General features: G+C 34.6%; 1 protein-coding gene across 2 annotated transcripts in view; it reads left to right on the top strand.

Annotated features, from left to right (window-relative positions):
* B3GNTL1 (UDP-GlcNAc:betaGal beta-1,3-N-acetylglucosaminyltransferase like 1) overlaps window positions 1–19,517 on the top strand; it is a 132,810-nt gene that overhangs the window by 1,239 nt on the left and 112,054 nt on the right. For both annotated transcript variants that reach the window (XM_042802365.1, XM_042802364.1), the window contains exons 2-5: window positions 3,089–3,205; window positions 3,334–3,433; window positions 8,478–8,542; window positions 18,549–18,614. In XM_042802365.1, coding sequence (XP_042658299.1) covers window positions 3,089–3,205; window positions 3,334–3,433; window positions 8,478–8,542; window positions 18,549–18,614 — 348 coding nt within the window. The remainder of the gene's footprint in view (window positions 1–3,088; window positions 3,206–3,333; window positions 3,434–8,477; window positions 8,543–18,548; window positions 18,615–19,517) is intronic.

Genomic DNA, 19,517 nt, shown 5'->3' with positions numbered 1-19,517 from the left:
ACTGAGGAATGTGTGAAGTTCAGGGAAAACCAGGTAGTGCCACAATGCTCAAATCCAGATCTGTTTCATAGTTCTGTATTTTAGCTGTTGTACTTGACTCATAGGCCATGAAAATGCTCCTCTGTTGGATTCTGCTATAAATCGGTCTCAGTTAATGAAATGAGAATTCAGACTCAGTTGCCACTCACCTGATCTTGTAATGACAAAAATACATTAATTGTTTGCAATTTATGTCCCTGTGTTGACTCAAAATAACTTTGAAAGAGCTTTATGCATATTTCTGTAGCTCACTATTATGGTAGCAGTCTTCAAATATAAGAAAAGATACTGCAAAAAAACCTTGAATAATAATCTGTGCTGGGATTGGGAAGTAGTAGCTGGCATAAACTGCAGCAAAAGGACTTCAGACATTGGGAAAACTGTATTCCATGTCTCCCTTATGCCTGCTTTTAGAGATTGCCTTAGCAAGGTTGGTGTTTCTGTCTCTGGAGATGATAGTTTGGCAGCAGTGCTGTAGCTGTAGTTGATGTTGTTTTGGGACAGAAGAAATAAACACAGTCTCTTGACATTACTACCTCCTGGGTTTTTTACTATGAATCTGCATCTATAAGTGAAACAGTGCCCTGGTTCATGTTTTTCCCCTCTTTAAATGAACCGAGTAGATTAAAGTGTTCTGATATAGTCATACGATGCTAAAGGCCAATTTATGAATGCCTAGTCCAGGACAAGTACCAACTGCATCTTTTAAGCCATACTACAAATGTACAAATTAATTAGGAAAACATGAAAGTTTAGCTCTGTGGTGTTTTTAATTTATATTTGGCTTAAAAGAAAGAAATTAAACACAGAAAAACAGTAAACTGAGTAAGAATTGTAGAACCTAAAGAACCTTTAGTATGCAGTGTTAGCAGTACTCTGGTATTCTTATAGGGCTGTGTACAGTTATTTATATGGATTTGTTAATTTTTCAGGTTTTGCACAGAAGTGTCATCAGCAATTCGGCTCTGTACCGTGTTTTGGCAGGCATCTAGCTCAACACTGTTGTGATAGTTCTGTGGAAGTAGAATTTACAGTAATGTGTGTAGGAGCATGCTAATATATTATGAGTTATGATGCTGAGTTCAGAGTACCTTAGTGCCATCAGGTATTTAGGGATTGTTTTGTATGTGCTGCCATTAGAGTACTGTTTTTTCTGTTTTCGGTTCAAACTAAACAGAGAGGTCTAAACATAATCTTGATATTTTGTACTGCTGGCCTGACTTAAGACAGGAGTTCATGATAAAAAAAAGCAAAGAAGTTCCAATTTTACAGTTTTTAAGCCAGTATCAAGCTACTTTGTGATGTCATAGTCAAAGTTTTACTGAGTTAATTAGCAAACAGATTGGAAAATTACTCATTTCTCTGGATGTGCAAAACTGTAGCTAGTTTATATTGTCATTGGAAGAATTGTAGAACCCTTTTCTTTCTGAATGAATGTGTTAGATTGATTAGTATGAATGTATAGAGTTATGTTTTAATTGCCATCTAGACATAAAGGATATTAAAATCCTGAGTAAATTGAATATATTGGTTTAGAATCTCAGATTCTTGCTTATTTTTTTAGTCTTAAAGTACTGATCTGAGACAGTTCTGAAATAATATTTTTTGTCTGTATGTTGTAATTATTTGGTAATCAATTTCACTTTTTTTTTATTTTATTTTTCCTTATTTTACTTATTTATCTTTCCTAAACAGAAGTCAAAAAGACCTGCTTTGCTTAAAATTTTAGATAGCTTTCCTCCTACTTCTTTTAAGTACCTCTTTCTCCTGTTAGAGCATCCTCCCAAAAATCATGATGTTCATTTATTTTAGGCAAGTGTAGTTTGTTTTATTTTGCTGTGAAATGTTGTTAAATTTCTTTTGGTTTGTCATTGGACCATACATCATATTCTGTAATACCTGCATGTACATACATCATACTCGATAAAAAACCAAAAATACACTCCTCAATGTCCACAAAATCTGCCAACTAATGTATGCATTTGCATGGATTTGCACAATGTACATGTACTCACGTCACTACATCTTGAATAATTAAATTTCAGTATCTTCTAGTATTTTCTTTCTAAAGATTTTCACATGCTCACAATAGGAACTAATCCTCTGTTTCTTCAAATGATGTGTTTATGGTTCCACCATACTATAAGGAGTTTGAGTTCTGTTTCTGGGAACTTCTTTAAATGTCCCATGAGACTTTTTACAAGTCACTTAGGCTCTTTGCCTTAAGTTCCCCATCTGTAAGGGATCTTAACAGGTACATTTGGACTCTCCCTTTACTAGCGGCCAGTGTATTACTGTGCTAATTTTTTAGGACTTTGCATTCTGTGAATGGAATACTGAAAGAATTGGGGGCGTGGGGGTGTTGGCTTTTTGGGGGTAATTAGAACAGTAGTGAGTAACTGCACAGCGAGATCCCTTATCTCTGTTTTTTAACAAATTTTAAAATATTCCAGATAAGTTTTCATGCTTTGACTGTATGTGGCTGAACTAACAGAGGTTAGAATAGGAAAGCCTGCACTTGAAATGGTAGACTATGGAACTATGCCATATGTCACCTTCTAATGTGCTTAACAGCAGTTTTAGAAGGAATAATTTTTTAAAACTTGGCTAGAGCTCAATGGGACAGGCTGCGTATAAGAACATCTCCAATTAGGTATCAAGCTTAAAGTAAAATTGAGGAGTAGGATACATTAATGTAAGACTGAAGTAAAGAGGAAGAAATGCAACAGGTTAGTGTGGCATTCTAGATGTTTTATTAGCATTTTTGGTTCAGTATTCTCTTGTTTCCTTGGAGGTCTACCAAAAGCCATCTTGTAGAACTCAAAAACTGAAAAAGCAGTTTGATAGAGAAGAAGGTAAATCTTATATTTATAATTAAATTAAGGGAACTTAGCCTATTTTTATATTTTTAAGATTCATTTTTTTCTGAAAGTTTCAGAAAGATCTGGCACTTCCTCCTTTTCATGAATATTCTTCTACTGTAAGTAAACGAAAATAGTGCTTATTGACATACATTTGGATTTTTGTTTTGTTATTTTTTTTTTTCTAGTCTGTCATTGTGCCTGTTCACAATAGCGAATGCTGGTTAGATGAATGCTTGAAGTCAGTTTGGGAACAAGATTTTAAAGAAACCATGGAGCTGTCAGTTTTTAATGATGCCAGTAAGGTATGTTTCAGGCCTTATTTGAAATAATGTCCGAGTAAATAATGTCTCTGATAGGAACTTCTGTTTTGGACTGTATTTGGTTCACCATACAAGTTAAAATAGCTGCATCTATGTCATCATTTTTCTAGGATGGTTCAGCTGAAATCATTGAAAAATGGAAGATCAAGTTGGAAGATGCTGGTGTTCCAGTAATCATTGGTAGTAGCGATTCATCTGAGCCTCGAGGTGGTATGTAGCTTAATAACAATTTTTTGAGAGTTGGGTTGTTATTGCAGGCATCTTCTGTTTTTTACGTTTTAAAGCCTCTTTGTGGCCCCTTGCATTGCAATGGGAAAAAGGCACACTATTTTCCAGAGCTCGCTGTTCAAAAACTCATTCTGGTTTAGAATTTGGCCCTGTTGGTTTTGGCTCTGTAGAATTTGTTTATATGTCCAGGAAAGAAGAACTTGGCTTAACACTTGTGTTCTACTCAGCAAAAGAATTTTGTTTAATTGTAATATACACAGTGTTGTTAATGCTTACACTTTTACTGAGGCTTTCTTCTATCTGATTTATCTTTAGGAGATGGGTTTTAAGAAAAAATAAATCAAAAATTTCTTATGTAATGATTTAAAAAGCAAATGCATATCTTTCAGTCTTGTATAATAGACCCTGAAATAGAACAAAATGCATTTTTGATGTCCCTGAGTATTTACACAAGGGGCTAAACCAGTAAGTTTAGTGAGCTACCAGGTAGTTGTATGGTGTGATTCCTTATTGATTTATGTGCTAATATGAATTACCCACTGGAGGAGATAACAAACAAATCTCTCTATCAGTTTTTCCTTTGCTTGTTTTGGTTGTTTTACATTTAGGGTTTTTTAGTGGACAAGCTTGCTAAAATGTGAACTAGAAATGGAAGTGTATTGCTCTTTGAAGAAGCTGGTGTTGAATGGCATTGAAAGGGGAAGATCATGTCTGTGTTCTGAAGGAGAACTACAGGACAAAGCAGGCAGAGCAGTGTGCTCACATTTTGTATGGGAGCTGTATAACTAATCTTTCTATCATTCTGGATTTTGTGGCGATGAGTAGACAGGTAGGAATTGATATCAAACTGGTTCCAAATTTATGGCTTTCCAGTTATGTCCCTTAAAAGATACACTTGGAAACACTGTAACACGAAATCCTGTCAGTTTCTTTTTTTTTTTTTTTTTAACAAAATATCCTGTTTGTAGCAGGAAAGGAACCTAGGCTTACTACTGTCTCCTCAAAACAGTCTTACTATGAAAAGGCCAGTTCTGTTTCAGAAGGCTTAATTTTCATCCCTGTGTTGAAACATGCAAATAAATAGGATTTTGTGCACTGAATTAATCTGCAACTTGGTATAGGCCCTTGGCTTTATTTCTTGTAATTTCTTTTGAATATAGACTTCTTTAAAGCTGTTTTTTAAACAGTTGTCAGACCTAGCAATACTGAAGTAACACAGCATAACTGTTACAGTAAATACTTTTAGTATCTTAATATCTCTAGCATGAACTGGTGTTGTTTTGACAGTGCAACTTGTAATATTGGCATTATCGAGCTGGTGATGACAAGAGACAGACAAGGTTTGTAGAGGGAATTAGTCTCTTTTGGGCAATTGATAAAGCTGGAGTTGAGCAATGTCAAAAATTGCGTGTATTCCTGGAAATTTATCTATCTTTTTTCCTTATTCAACTACTGGATGATCAGTCTTCTTTAAAGTCTTATTTCTCTTAGTAGTTGATGCTCTAGAAGCTACACAGGTTGTGATTTCTCAGGAAAAAAGTCAAATAATAATACCAGAAGTTGTTAATTATGGTACCTAGGAAAGCTTAGTAATGTTTTTGTTAATATTAACTTGTTATATCATATATGTTTTTGTTAATATTAACTTGTTATATCATATATTTTCCATTTTTATAAAAAATTTTCTATGTATAAAGTCTTGTTCCTAATGGAATGTTGTATTAATTGTGCATGTAAACTAGTTTTTAGTTTGCAAAAGCATACAAGTGCAATGTATGGAAAATAATTTATGTTAACATTCTGAACTCAGCTCACCATTTTAGGAAACTGGCACTAAAACTAAGTTCGAGTTGTGAAATACAAGAAGTATTTTGTGCCATTAGAGAAATGCATGTTAAAACAAAAATTAATGTGACATATGCCAGTGTTGGGATAGCTGAAACCTGAACAAATGTTTAATAAATTGGTAGTGGGGGATGCAGCTGTGAGCATTGTTTTAAATAATAGTATGAAATGCATAGTTGTTTAAAAAACAAACAAACAAACAAAAAACCCCAAACCAAAATACAAAACCAAGCTTATTCATGTGGAAGTCACTCTCAGGTCACCATTAAAATGAGGACATCTTTTCTTCGTGGTTGTTACATTATAGGAGCAGGTTACTTGAAATCCATAGTATTTGTTTGCTTTCAGTGATTTACTTTTATTATGTTAAGGACTAGTTACAACTGTAAGGAGTCTTTCCTTTAAAAGAAGATGCTTTAGTACAGAAACAATGTACTAGTCAGGCTTCACATCTTCAACTATTTACACAAGATTAGGATTTATTTCTGATTCTTTTCTAACATGTAAAAGAAGGGGGGGAGAACCTAGAAAAAAAGAAAGGGTCACTAGCCTAAAAAAAGGAAACCTTTTTCTTTCCAAGAGTGAGGAATGTTAATATCTCACTGAGGCTTAAGTTTTTACGGCTGTAACCATGGTAACAGGCCCTTTTCAGCAAGTAAGCAGGCCTTACAAAACTCAGAAACCTGGCACAAACATTTGATTTTGTTCAGTAGAGTAATATTAAAGAAAATTTTATTCATGCCAAATACAGGATTTGTTGTGGTGAAACTATTTTTAATATCTAGTTTCTTCTACAGGGAGTTACATCTCTCTTATTAATAATTTAAAAAAATATGTGTATTTTCTCCCCTCAAAAAATATAGCTGGTATATGAAAAACTTCAGGATGGTTTCTGTCTTAATCTTTGAAAGGAAGATTTTCTAACTTTTTCTCATGACAAATATTAAATATTTATTTTAAGCATTTTATTTGAAAATGAGATATGAGATATTTCAAAAGGTTCATAGAGTAATATATTTGTCATTTTGTAGTTGCCTTTGAGTCTCCTTCACTTTTTTTCTACATTATAGATTCCTAGTATTTAATTATATTCCATTGAAAGTTGTTGAAATGTTGGCGGTGTGCTAATGACAGCATTGAAATGTAAGTACAGGCTGCTTTACATCTGGTAAGGATGTATGAGAGCACTGATTGGCTTGGTGTTGGGCAAATTTAGTTCCATCCTGTTCTTTTACCTCCTGCTTTAGTAGGGACCTCCACCGTATTAGGACTTTGCTTGTTTGGCATGTCCAGACCTGCTAACTTGCATTGGTTGTTTCCCACTAAAACTGCTCATGCCAAGATTCAGCTCTGCCGTTGTGGTAGCTACTGACTTTGCCAGCTGCTTTTTTACTGCCAACAGGAAGGAGAAAGAGAGTAATTATATATATGAGATTAGATATTCTTATATGTATAAAAAGTAATATGTAAATATACTATAAGATAATAAGTCCAAGAAATCCATGATGAGAAGTTAAGGTGAGGATTAAAATACTCAAAATACATAAGAAAAGAATAACACAATTATAAGAAAAGCCTTTATTACTGGTGTTCTATTGGTAGTTGACATAATGTTCCTTTGAGGCAGTAGGAAATGCAGTCATAAGTCTTTTTCCGTACTTGGACAGGTCAGCGAAATAGCCAAGGAGCATGTGCTAAGTGAACCTTTGAGACTAGTTAAATTTGTTTCCTGATCAAACTTAAACTTGTATCCCATAGAAAGATTAGAGAATTACAGAAGTCTGCTTTTTTCAAATACTAAATCAGGAACTTTAGGGGTAATATTATTTGAAATTATCCTGATCCACTTCATGGTGATATTTTCTGGCTTTACACTTCCAGTTTTTCTATTAAAGAATAAAAACCCCATGGTATTGCATATCTTGACATCACTTGGTTTGCATGTCAGGGTAATCCTTTGCTGGATTCCCTGATTTGGTTCCATAAATACTTTAAACAAAGCTTAAATATTATGTATATGACCAAGTGGAATTCATATAGCATTTTTCAGAATAATACTGGGCATAGCATGGTCTCTTCTTATAATGATGCCCAGGAGAATAATTCAAAGACTCTAATGTTCTTAGTTAGACCTTGTCTACACATAAAATTATCCCAGGTAAACACTCCTACCTTGCCGATGTATTTCAGTGGTAAGCTGAGTTTATCCTAATGCTGGTTGCTGCAGTCCCATCCTCACCCTTGGCTGTGTATTCTGGCTCCCCCCCTTTTTTTCTGACTGCCATTTGTTTGACCTTCCAGTGCTGGCATCTGCTTCAGCAATTAAGCTGACAAAAAAGTTTTCTTTTGGTTCAACTTCCTGAAAGAGCTTGGTAAAAGATACAACTATCAGGGAGTCAGAAACTAAAAGACCCTAGATGCCAATGTTGTCATTTGACTGAATTTATATTTCAATGTGGTCTTCCATAGATGGTATAACATGACATGGTATAAGTAAGCCAGGTTTGTGCTCCTTGTACCTATGTTATTCTGCTTTGGTTCCCCTCTGCATTACATGTGCCATTATATAAATGGTACATAAAGTTTTTATATTTGTACACTTTATATTTAGCAAGCATAATGGAACAGAACTTTTTTTTGAGTCCTCCTGAGGACCTGGCCCTCTGATGGGAAGAACAAGTTGCCTAGCAATCTCTTGTTCTTTCTTTGCCTTTTTATGTTTTGTTACTATTTGTTATGACTTGAGATGGATATGTATATACAGCCAAGGGTTTTCAGCATCTGCTTATTGCAGGGGGGTTGGACTAGATGACCTTTAAAAGTCCCTTCCAACCCGAACCATTCTGTGAGTCTATGATCTGAAGTACTGGATGTGAAACCTAGGTAGCTGAACTCTTCAAGATGTGTATTACATATTATGTCTTTGTGGAGGGCTAGCAGAAGTAGTCTAATTCTACTTGGTGGCAGAATTGTAACGCATACAACTCATAATCACTTGGAGAAGGCGACTGAAATAGGCATCCTATTTAAATATTTACACATTATTTTAAATATGGAAAAATTGCATACTTTACCTGATACTGATTTTCATATTTCATTTCATCTGTTCCTGACTGTAATAAGATTTTAAAAATACAAAGGTAAAAACTGCCACATAATTTCATCTTTGTTTTCTCAACAGTTGGATTTGCTAAAAATCAAGCAGTGATTCAGAGCTCAGGTACCTATCTCTGCTTTCTGGATTCGGTAAGTTAATGCATTTTGTCTAACTTAGTTTTGTCAATAAAATTCTTTTGTTTTTAATGTAGTTTTTGGTTTACCCTTAAAGACAAGCTGTTTAAAGGTGTTTGGGTGTTAAATGTGCTGGCTACTATTTATAGTTGTAAAGTTGTCTGCCAACCTGTAGAAAGCCTACAGTCTTACACCATTCTTTGATCCTATCAGATTTCACAAGCTATTGTGAGCAGGGTTGGACAAGGCTGGTATTTAGTTGTTTTCAGGATTTTTCTTTCCACATTCTTCAGAAAATTATATTGATGAGAAACTAAGAGCTAATCCACTGGCTTTTTGATGCAAAATAGGAGAGGTCTCACCTTCCATCTTTAAATTTTTTTTCCTGTCCTTTGTTGGATACCTTCTGTGCACCCATTCAGCTCACTAACCCACAGATAGCTATCTGACTTTATGCAGCTTAATATGCAGTGAAGGGTTTCACAAATGTGCATAGCTGATCGGAGGAATGGTGCCATGTGGCTAGGATCAGGCAAGAAGAGCAGGACCTTTAAGGCTCACTGATCTCATGTAATTTCACCTGAAGATTGATTCTTTCCTCTGAATTGGAATTGAACTATGGTTTAGTGTAGTACTAAGGTGAACTGGCTGCTGGAAGTGTAGGTTTTCAGGTAAGATTCAACTTAATGTTATCATTGTGCTTATTAAAAGGTGTCATGAGAGCAGGGATGTAAACTCTGCAGCTTTATAACCACACAGGTTTTAATTTGGGTAATCTTTCAGTTTGCAAACTCCATTTGTTGTTTCAACTACATGGAAAGATTTTTTTGTTTGTGTGTCAAAATTTTGTGAATGAATTAGTTTACTGTTGCAAGACATGGTTAAGTGCTGGTATGTTTCTTCTGACTCAAGGCAATGCAGCAGAAGCTTCTTGTCTTACTATTTAAGAAATTAAGTTTTGCAGGTGGCTTTCCTGGCCTTTATTCAAGCTTTTATTAAGCTATTACTGTATTTAGCAATATAGTGTGTCCTTTTAAATGAGTTTATTTGAATATATCCTAGTTTCCATTTAACAGTTTTTTGGTTTGGGCTTTTTGTTTATTTGTTTTATCAATTATATTTCATGTAAATCTTTGTATATAAGCTTATGGAGGGTGAAGATTTGAAAAGCAGTATCTGATACATATGGGTATATATGGGTATTTTAGAAACAAAATTTTGAACATCCTTTGAATATACAGAATTCACAATCACATATACAAAGTAATGGTGCTTGGAAAGGTCAGTTTACCATACATCAGACAATAAGTATTTCATATCCAGCACTGAGCATCAGTGTCTGTTTCGTAAAGAAATCATTTTGAGGCAGCATGAGCACAAAAGCCACTGCTCTGTTTTTGATCACCTGATTCACCAGATTTTGAAAGAGTGTAGGGACATCATAAATTATGCCATGAAGTAATTGGGGTTTTGCCAGTTTTGCTGAGATGCATGAACTTGGGATGCAGTTCTTTTGGCTTTACTTCAGGTAGACACAAACCTAAGTGCCATTTAATGTATATGAATGGTTCTGTGGATTTAACTGTCCTATATTGTGAGTCAGTGTGGCTGTTCACACATCTAAAATTAAAAAAAATTAGAACTTATTTATGATTTGCAAAGTTCAAGTATTCCAGGCTTGGACAGATACCACATTGTATGGGGCATTCTAGGGAGGATGTAGGATAAGTTATGTATGTACTTACACTGCCTGAAGTTAGCTGAGTTACGTGTGAGTGAGAAATTAACCTGCTATTCTCTAGTTCCATGGAACTTCGTGTCTTCTGTTTCAAATCTGTATAGAATAATTTACTGAGGTCAGTTTTGGATTAGTCTTTCTTTTCAATCTAAACAGACCTAGTTTGTTTGTAAATCACTTGCAGTAAACTAGGAAATTTTAAAAATTAAGTTAATTAATATTTTTATAGAGATATTTTCAGAATTCTTAATTTGTTATTTACCTTATGGTGTTTATACAGTATGCATCTTCATGCTGCTGTGGTGTTTCTGTTTGCTGTCTAGCTGAGCAGGATAAGAAAACATCAGGGGAACAAATTACAACTATTAAAGAATGTAACAGGTGATGATTTTGTATTTCTGCAATATTATCATTAGCATAAGTTTATATTTAATATAATGAAGACCTACTCGAAGTGATTTGAGAATTTCATAACTTACATTGTGGATAAACTTGGAAGAAGACACCAAGATTTTCTGTTTTATGCATTTCTATTCCTGATATTGAGCTAGATGCTTCAAAATAGAAGGCATTCTGAACTGTCAGAAGCCTAATCTTGATACAAAAGAAATATTAAATGATTGGTGTTAACTCAATTGTATTTTCTACTGTCTCTCTTTGACTACCATTTTTTGCTGTAAACAGATTGGAGGAAATAAAATTAATGTGGAAACTGCTGCAAGTCTAAAAATTGCTCAATATTTTGGCTGTAGTTAGTAAATGTTGTGTGATAATAGCTGAAACACAGATGTTGCCAGCTGTTTAACAACTCCGCTTCTGCACTCCACCTACCTTCTTCATTTCAGTCACCAATCCAGTATCAAGCTCTCTAGGAAGGAATGTTGATATCAGCCTTTTGGAATGTGCTGCAGTAATGCCAGGGAATTGACCTTCAGAAGTGCAGCCATAATTTCAGGTTTGTTATAGGTGAATGTGGAGAGAAATGGGGCTGGGTCAGCAGTTTGTGTACATTTCATATAGGTGGAAAAATACAACGTGGCTCCTTGTACATTCATTTCACTCAAAGAAATGAGCATATTTGGGAGCATCTTTGGAACTACTGGCTCCAGAGAGGCTGTTTTGCTTGCCATTCCAGCTGGAGTCAAGCTGCTTGTGTTATGTCTCTCAACACAGATTTGTGAGGACAACAAATTGGGAAGAAATGTGGAAAAAAAGGTTACAGAGCTCAGAACTGTCAGAATTTGATCAGCCTATTCTAGTATGAAGTGGCAGCTGTTTGACTAATAGCTATTATGGAGAGGTTTTTTGCTGTGGTTGTTGTTACAGATTTCACCTCTAAGCTACTGAGACATTTTTCCCACCAGGAAAACAAGTAGAGAAATTGAAGATACTTAACAAATTGTTCATATTTAACATACATAGTCTCAGAAAATCTTGGTCATAACAATAGAATGAGCTAATTATGCAGATACGTTTCACTGTTAGTTTTACTGTTATTCAAATTGTCTGCAGTTTATCTACCAGTTGCATTTTATTGTAACATTAGTTTGTCAGTTCTCTGGGGTGGTTACCATCTTTGCTATAATCATTTACTCAGTTGTGGCACAGCAGAACTCTTACACTAAAAATTCTGTTTTCTGCTTTGAATTGCTATTTTAATTGACATTCACTTAAACATGCCTATACTTGTATAAAACTATTTCTTTAAAAAGGAACGTGCTTTCATTTAATCCTATTAATCTGCGTAGTTTCCCATTATTTCAGGTTTAATCAATGTGGTGTTGGAGGGTTTCTGACTGTTAAAGAAGAAATATAAAAATGTGTCCTTTTTTGACCTGCAGTATTTCAAAGCCAGTCATATTCACTTCAGTCCTTGACACACTTGTTTTTGTCTTTTAAGCTCTGTTGGCAATGTATTGCTATTTCTGAGATTCTTAGCCAGTTCAAAGATGTGACTCTAAACCATGTTGCCATAGTGTCACTGTTTGCTAAGTTGAAAATGAGATAGGGAAACAGTTAAGTTTTATTCACCAGAAGTGGGGATGGACCACCAGAATCGGCATTCCCATGTTTGAATTGGCAGCTGCTGACCTGTGCCTTTCCGTTTGTGAGATTTGCTTGTGTGATTTAAGTTGGGAATGTTAATTCTTAATTGCTGTGAAATTGCATGCTTTTCTTGAGTTTCAAGTTCAAAAACACTTCATTGAGGGGGTATTTGTAGATGTCTTGGAAGAAGGTGGTTGGACCTTAGCTAGCCAGACTCGGTAGATGTTTCAGGGACTCCAGCCTTCAATCTAGCTTTCAGTTATAAACATAGCTGCTTGTTTTTCCAGCCTCCATAACTTGCCAGGTTTGGAAAGGTTAGTTTCTTGTTAGTTGCCATTATACATTACAGGCATTAATAAACTTTTGAAATATTCTTTGTTTCTTTCAAGTTAACATCTTTATAGCTTAGGAAATGAAGCAGTGATCCGACTTCACACATTTGCTTTATGTTGTTGTTTTAACATACTATTCCTTGCAAATTTGATCCTCTGATTTAAAAACTAGTATAAGGTGTTACGCAAATAGGTGAGTTGATGTAGTTATGAACCCCATTACCAGAAGCCCCTTCTGTCCAGAAGAGTTGTGCATGTTTCTGAGTCACTAATGAGCACCAAAAAAATCAAACTACGAGTGCTTGAACGCATCGTTCCTTTTGTTGTTCTGTAATGAAGTGCATATATTGAAAACAGATTAAATGCTTTTATCTGGAATGTAAAATGTTATTTTTCTCTTTCATAAATGAAGAAGCAAACCCCCAACACTTGGTAGCCATGAGCTCTCCCTACATATACTTTCATCTATTTTTTAGTTTAAGTGGGTGTTTGGAATTGACAGTGAAGATTTCACTCTTGTCTGAGTTTACTGACTTCGCTGTTGAACACTGTGTCAGTTACTTGCTTCCCTTGTTTGCAGACACTCATGTACTTTTTTTTCAGTGACCTAACTGTGAGAAGGATCTAGGGTGATCTCCAGTGACTACAGAAATGCTAGATATGGAAAGGCACGTGTCTGCATTTGCTGAACAAATGCACCAAGGGGGGAGCTGCCTCAGCAGCAAAAATTTCTTGGTCAATTAATAGTGGTGCTGAATTAGAAGATTCCATTAAAAGATTGAAATTGATTTTATACTGATGGAAGGTACCAGTCATTTGGATGCATAAGAACACCACAGATATCCTCCCATGTAGACCTTTTTGTTACTGTGCTTAAGAAAGGTGCTCAATAAAGTCAGCTTCTTAAACTTTGAAGTGTTTTCTTTGTTGTCCCTTTTTTTTTCATTTTAATTCAGAAGTAGAAATAGAAAAGTAGTAATTTTTTCCTATAATCTTGCAAGTACTGACAGATCACTAGGGTGTGTTCTGCTCAGGTGACTGTTGTGTGGCCATTAGAGTGCATGATTCTAACACGTTTGATAGTGTGGGGCTTCTTTAAAAACCCACCTCCTGGAAAATTGCCTAAGATCAGTGTATTTGCTGTGGTAGTGCTGCTGCCCAGCCAGTTTTTGGAGGTCCCAGGCCTTTTACTTCTCTGGTTCATGGAGTTGAACTGAACAATAACAAAGAAAGATTTTCACTATAGTCTGAGCAGGTGCAGGATAAATGAATGACCATTTGATGGATTGAAAGACTTTGGAGATGCCATATTGTTTCTCAGTGAGTCAAACATTCCTCCTGGTGTTGCTACAGGTTGTATTTTATGTGTAATAGCTGCAATGAAAAGGTGCTATTACTGTGAAGACAGAGTGTGTCAGCTCACTCTTTTTTTTTTTTTTTTTTTTTTTGAGCAGCCAAATATGAAGGAATTTGGAAAAGCATGTGATGTTGAGTCTGTAATGTGAGCTTAAGAAAGCACTTCTATACTGAGCTATAATTAGTGTGTTGTTTTAGGTGAATTTGTCTGTGGTTTTAAGAAGTAGATATGTATTGTATGTTGAGTTGTATGTTTTGTTTTGCTTTCTGAAGTGCAAAACCCCCCACTTTTAGGGGAAAATCATGAAGTTATCACTGTGGAGTTCAGTGTGGTCCAGATGGCCTGATTGAAGAGACAGTGAATGCTTGTCATTTGGATTTACCCAAACTGGTTTAAGTGACACATACTGAAACAACAACAGCTTTGAGTAATATTCTTAAGCTCAGTCTATTGATTTAGTTTTCCTTTTCTTCAACTAAACATATGAGTAAAGTAAAACAAAACAATTAGCTCAGTGTAAATTGTGTGGGTTTTTATAAAGAATGGCGCCTCTGGTTGGAAGGAAAACAACCCAGCTGATAGTTGTATAAGTAGGTTTTCTGATTTGGCAGCATCTGTAAGTGGTGTGGAACTTGACAGGAGCAAGCCAGCTTTCTGCAGAAGGGCTATATTTGATAGGAACCCAATCAGGCAGAATGCTTGTCGGACTGAAAGGTGATGGAGATCACAGCCCCCCACTGACAGAAACACATCTGGGCTTGTTTAGAAATCCTTGCTGGCTTTTCATGCGAAATAAAGTCCTTTTCATTCTCCCATCTTTGAGCAAATTGTTTTCCTATTCAGAATGGACACTGAAGAACAGGAAGCATGTTTGTAATCAACAGAATTCCTATAAATTCTAGGTTATTTTGAGTGCCTAAAGTAGGTTACTATTTATGTTGCTTTATTGCTTGCTGTTTACCTGTTCATTTGGCCTTGTTTGCATTGTATGTATGTACATATTTAGATAACAGTAAAACCAGCTATTATCTGAGATTTTTCTTAATTTTTCTAAATTTGGTGAGTGGGATCACATGAAAATAGATTTACTTCCAGATTCTTTTTTATTTATCTACCCTATTGCAAGTATATGCTTAGTGAAGGCATGCATTTATCTAGGATTTATTTAAAATCTGTTCTTTCGACCATTCTTTCAGTGGGGGCAATCTCTCTTCTTCCTATCAGCCTATCTGCTAGGAGACAATCATCAGAGACTTGCATGTTAACAGGGAAAATTGAATTTCAGTGGAAACTCCTGTTAAACTTCCGTTTTTTAAAATTATGTATTCAATGTAATTTACTGCTAGCCTTGTTATCTTCCCTAACTGCACCTAGGAGACAGAAACAAACTAACTATACTTCCCTTTTTAATGTAGCAGCTACATCCAGATATGTACTTTTTATTTTTTTAATCTGACATGACAAGTGAAAAATAATGTGGAAAGTGTGTGTCTAATTACTGAGGTTTTGTTCTCATCTTTACACCAAAAGAGATGACTGAACTCTGTTGACTGTAGAAACCAAAGTCAGGTAACACAGTTGTTGAAGTCAGTATCATAAATACTATAGTTTTCATATAAAACTTGTGATGACATTAGGTATAGCTGGATAAATATTTTAACATCTTACTTGTCTAATACTAGAGTTGCTTAAACTCTGTAAATTATTAGTACAGTGCAGAGTTGGGCATCTCACTCATATCAATGGCCTATGAAGTTGAAAAAATTTAAAGTGCTCTTATTTTGTGGTACAATCATTTTTGGTTTACTCATTAGAATTCAATTTGTTTTTTAAACACTGGTCTAGATTACAACCCCATTACTTAAGATTATTTCTGTATAAATATATTCTGTTTTCCACTTCGTGGTTACCTGCCCAGTCATCAATAGTAAAGAATCTGTGATGTGTTGAAGTTGTATTTTGCAGTTAGCTTTCTTTTATAGTTGCCCAACCTGAGTCTAAAAAGCTAAATGGCTGACATGACTCAGTTTTGTCTGGGATGTGATTTGTATTTTGTGCTGTTCTTCCTCCTCAACTAATTGCTTTATTATTTTATTTGGGATTATGACTTAAACTACAATTTTTTTTTTTTTTTTTTTTTTTTTTTTTTCATTTCTTTCTCCTTCCATGAACCTGGAAGGTATCACAGAACTGCACAGCAATGCATCAAATATGTAAAACAGCTAATAAGAAAAAAAAGAACAAAATTATTTAAAAAAAAATAATTAAGGGTTACTCAGGATAAGAGTTCATAGAGTTTTCCAGCATTAGAGAACAAAGATGTATTAATAAAAAAAAAAGACATTTTGAAGTTTTTGTGCTTATAATGCTCTCTCTTTAGCTGGATTTTGCAGAATACTGATGACCTTGATGATAGCCTAAGACCCAAATCTGTAGACTTGTTAGTTTTGCCAATAGCATCAAAATGACAGAGTGTTTTGTTAGGGGGAACTAGACCTTTCCTGTCAAGTTGTCTGCTTATAAAAACATAATGCTGACCTGTTTGGTGAATAGGATATTTGAAATTGGTTTGAATGCTTTCCACGCTGATTTAACCTTTTTAAATCAAGTAGATTATTTTTCATCTTCGTGAATGCATGAGTTCTGTTAAATTTATCTCTGTTGTGCAGGATCATAAACAGTGGAATCTTTTAGCAGAAGAGCACATGTTGTATATTGTCAGATATAATAGTAACATTGTTCTAAGCATTGCATTTCTTTGCTTTTTGATGGATTTCTTTTGCATTCTTGTTTTTGGGGGATTTACCAAGACGACATATGAGAATCCCAAGTAATTAGTAAAGGAGTGAACAAAACTCAGTTAAAATATATCTCCTACTGCTTATACGAAAACCAGGTTTTTAATTTACAAAAATCAGTGGTGAATTTGACATAAAGAAATAGGATTGTGGTTCTTATTATGGGAAGAAGGGTAAATGTTTTACTGGAACATTTGCTTGATACAGTATTTGAATTCTGGTGCCTTACTATTAAAGTGGATTAGATGGTAAATAACATCATTGTAGTTTTAGAGTAACTGATGTACTGAAGTTGAGAAATCAGAAGTGCTTTTTTTTTTTCACTTTATTGGCTTTGAAAGTCAATAACATCTCATGCTTATTACTAAATATATTCTAAAAACAAAATACAGAAAAATGCTTTTGACAATGTATTCCTTCCATCTTTTATAAATCTGCATGTGGTAAGGGTTGGTTTTATTATTCATTTGTTTTATCTTTAACTTTGAATTGTATTAAATAGTTGGTTCTATTTCTGAAACCTTTTTCATCCTTGCATTGTTTTTGACAAAACCAGTGTCACCTTTATATCAAGGTCATTCAGCCCACTTAGATATTTAAGTACTAATATATGTTTTGTTACCATTGATTTGACTGCAAGTTTTAATGTAAAAGTTTTTGGAAATTCAGTATTTGGTTTTTTGGCTTTAGTAGGAATCTCCTTAGAATTATTTTAATGTGAGGAACTGTTAAAAGAGTGGATGTAGAACAGGAATTCAGGGCTCCTTTGAATTATATTTGCTTGATAAGGTAGTGTAAATTGGAAATATTCTGAGAAGAAATAGGCTATGTTAGCTTTAACCAGCATCTAAGAAAGATTGAACGGATCCTTTAACAGGGAAGAAATATGGCACCAAAATGGGAAATAATACAGGTAGAAACCTAAGGACACTAAATTTAGGGAGAAAATTGGTGCTACATTTGGGCACTTTAATAGACTAAAACCATAGTCTAGAAAGGATATAATTCTGAACAGGAAATAATATAATTTTGAAATTAATATCTCATGTCTGTTCAAAGAAAGATTGCAAGGTTACTAACTCTCTACAAGGCAACCTGTCTTTTTGTATGTAAACAAATTAGACCTTTACACTACAGGTTGAAGAAGGATTAACGAAAAATTTAAATCTAGATAGTGTGTTTTAAAGCCAGTGTCAATGCTGATGCATTTTGTGAGTGTTTTTCCTTTTTTTTCTTTTTTTTTTTTTTCTTAGAATTTTATCATTTTACAAATACTAGGTTTTATGTTTGTGAAATATGACGTATTGGTAGATCTAGAGACTGAGGGCCTTTCCTTATCAATGAAATGAGGTACAACCAGACTACAAAGAGCATTTGCTCATATTGCTAGAATGTCTCAAATCTCATGCTTTTAATCAAGGGTAGTTCCTTGTCCACACAGACTGCCAGTACTGCTATTAGAGTTGTTACAGAGTTGGTGAATTTATTTAGAAGTATAAAATGGGTGTGTGCACGTAAGATATATGTTGAGATCACAACACAGTTGTTGCATAGTAGTTTTGATTACTTCCAAGTGGAATGGATCAAGTTTAATCCACTAAAAGTCTAATGTCTCTTAATATTTGTTCCATTTGTATTTCTGACTGCAAGCCAGTAAAATGATGTTAATTTAGCAGCATATTCTAATGTGTGTCTGAGTACTGTACTGTGACCCTTTTTATGTTCAGTAACAGTGTGCTATTTATTCCAGGATGATGTGATGATGCCACAGCGGGTTAGACTGCAGCACGAAGCTGCCATTCAACACCCAAACAGTGTGAGTACTTTTTTCTTGTGTGTATTTGTGTGTTTTTCTTCTACAGAGTGCCGGATACATCTTTAAAAGGATATGAAAATTTCACAGTAGGGCTGGTGGAGGCAAAGCAATAACCAGTGTATTCTTTTCCTTTATTTTTAATCCTTGTGCTGAATAGTAGCTTTGATTGAACTTCCTTTCTTCCATTCATTTTCTCTGTTCAGTAAACCAAGTCTCCTTATGACAGTGATACTCTTTTTCCAATAAGTATACAGGTTTCGCTAATGTATGTCATGTAACAGAGAATGCCTTTTTTATGTAGCCTTACTAAGTAATGTGAAAAGCTGCAAAGGATTGGCTACAGCTATAATTTATCTATTTGTGATATTTAAGAAACTTTAAACTGTAACGACTGTATGGGTTGTTATCATTAATAAACTGGCCTACAGTTAAATTGATGTTTCTCCCTACGTATGCCTGTGAAATAAAACATTATTAGAATGCCATTCTTTATTCTCATGAAATAACTCTCTAAAAAATTCTGTGAGATAGAACATAAAACAAAGATATGATTTTGATTTTAAATAAATTTATGTGATTAGGGCCAATATCCTTTAGAAAGAGTTTTTATATATCCTACTTACCTGAAGATAATAAATATAAATAATTTGTTATAGTAATTACTTTCTTTGTCAATGTTATTGACATAGATACTCTTTTATAAACTTGAAAACTGAGTTTGTATTCCTATCAGCCATGTTCAGCAAAAGCAGGCTTTTTATTTTCATATCTCTGACATTTTCTATTGTGAGATTTATTTCAATGTGCAAGAGGTTTCTGGAAAGATAAGGTCAATTGACTTGATCTGTCAAGAAAGCATTTCCTGCATGTCTCAGAACAAAATAGACAGTTTTAAGATTATCA

The sequence above is a fragment of the Tyto alba genome, unplaced genomic scaffold (assembly GCF_018691265.1).
Source record: "Tyto alba isolate M040663 unplaced genomic scaffold, T.alba_DEE_v4.0 Super-Scaffold_39, whole genome shotgun sequence".
NCBI lineage: Eukaryota > Metazoa > Chordata > Aves > Strigiformes > Tytonidae > Tyto > Tyto alba.
The sequence above is the reverse complement of the archived record's forward strand: the minus strand, read 5'-3'. Positions and strand labels throughout refer to the sequence as shown.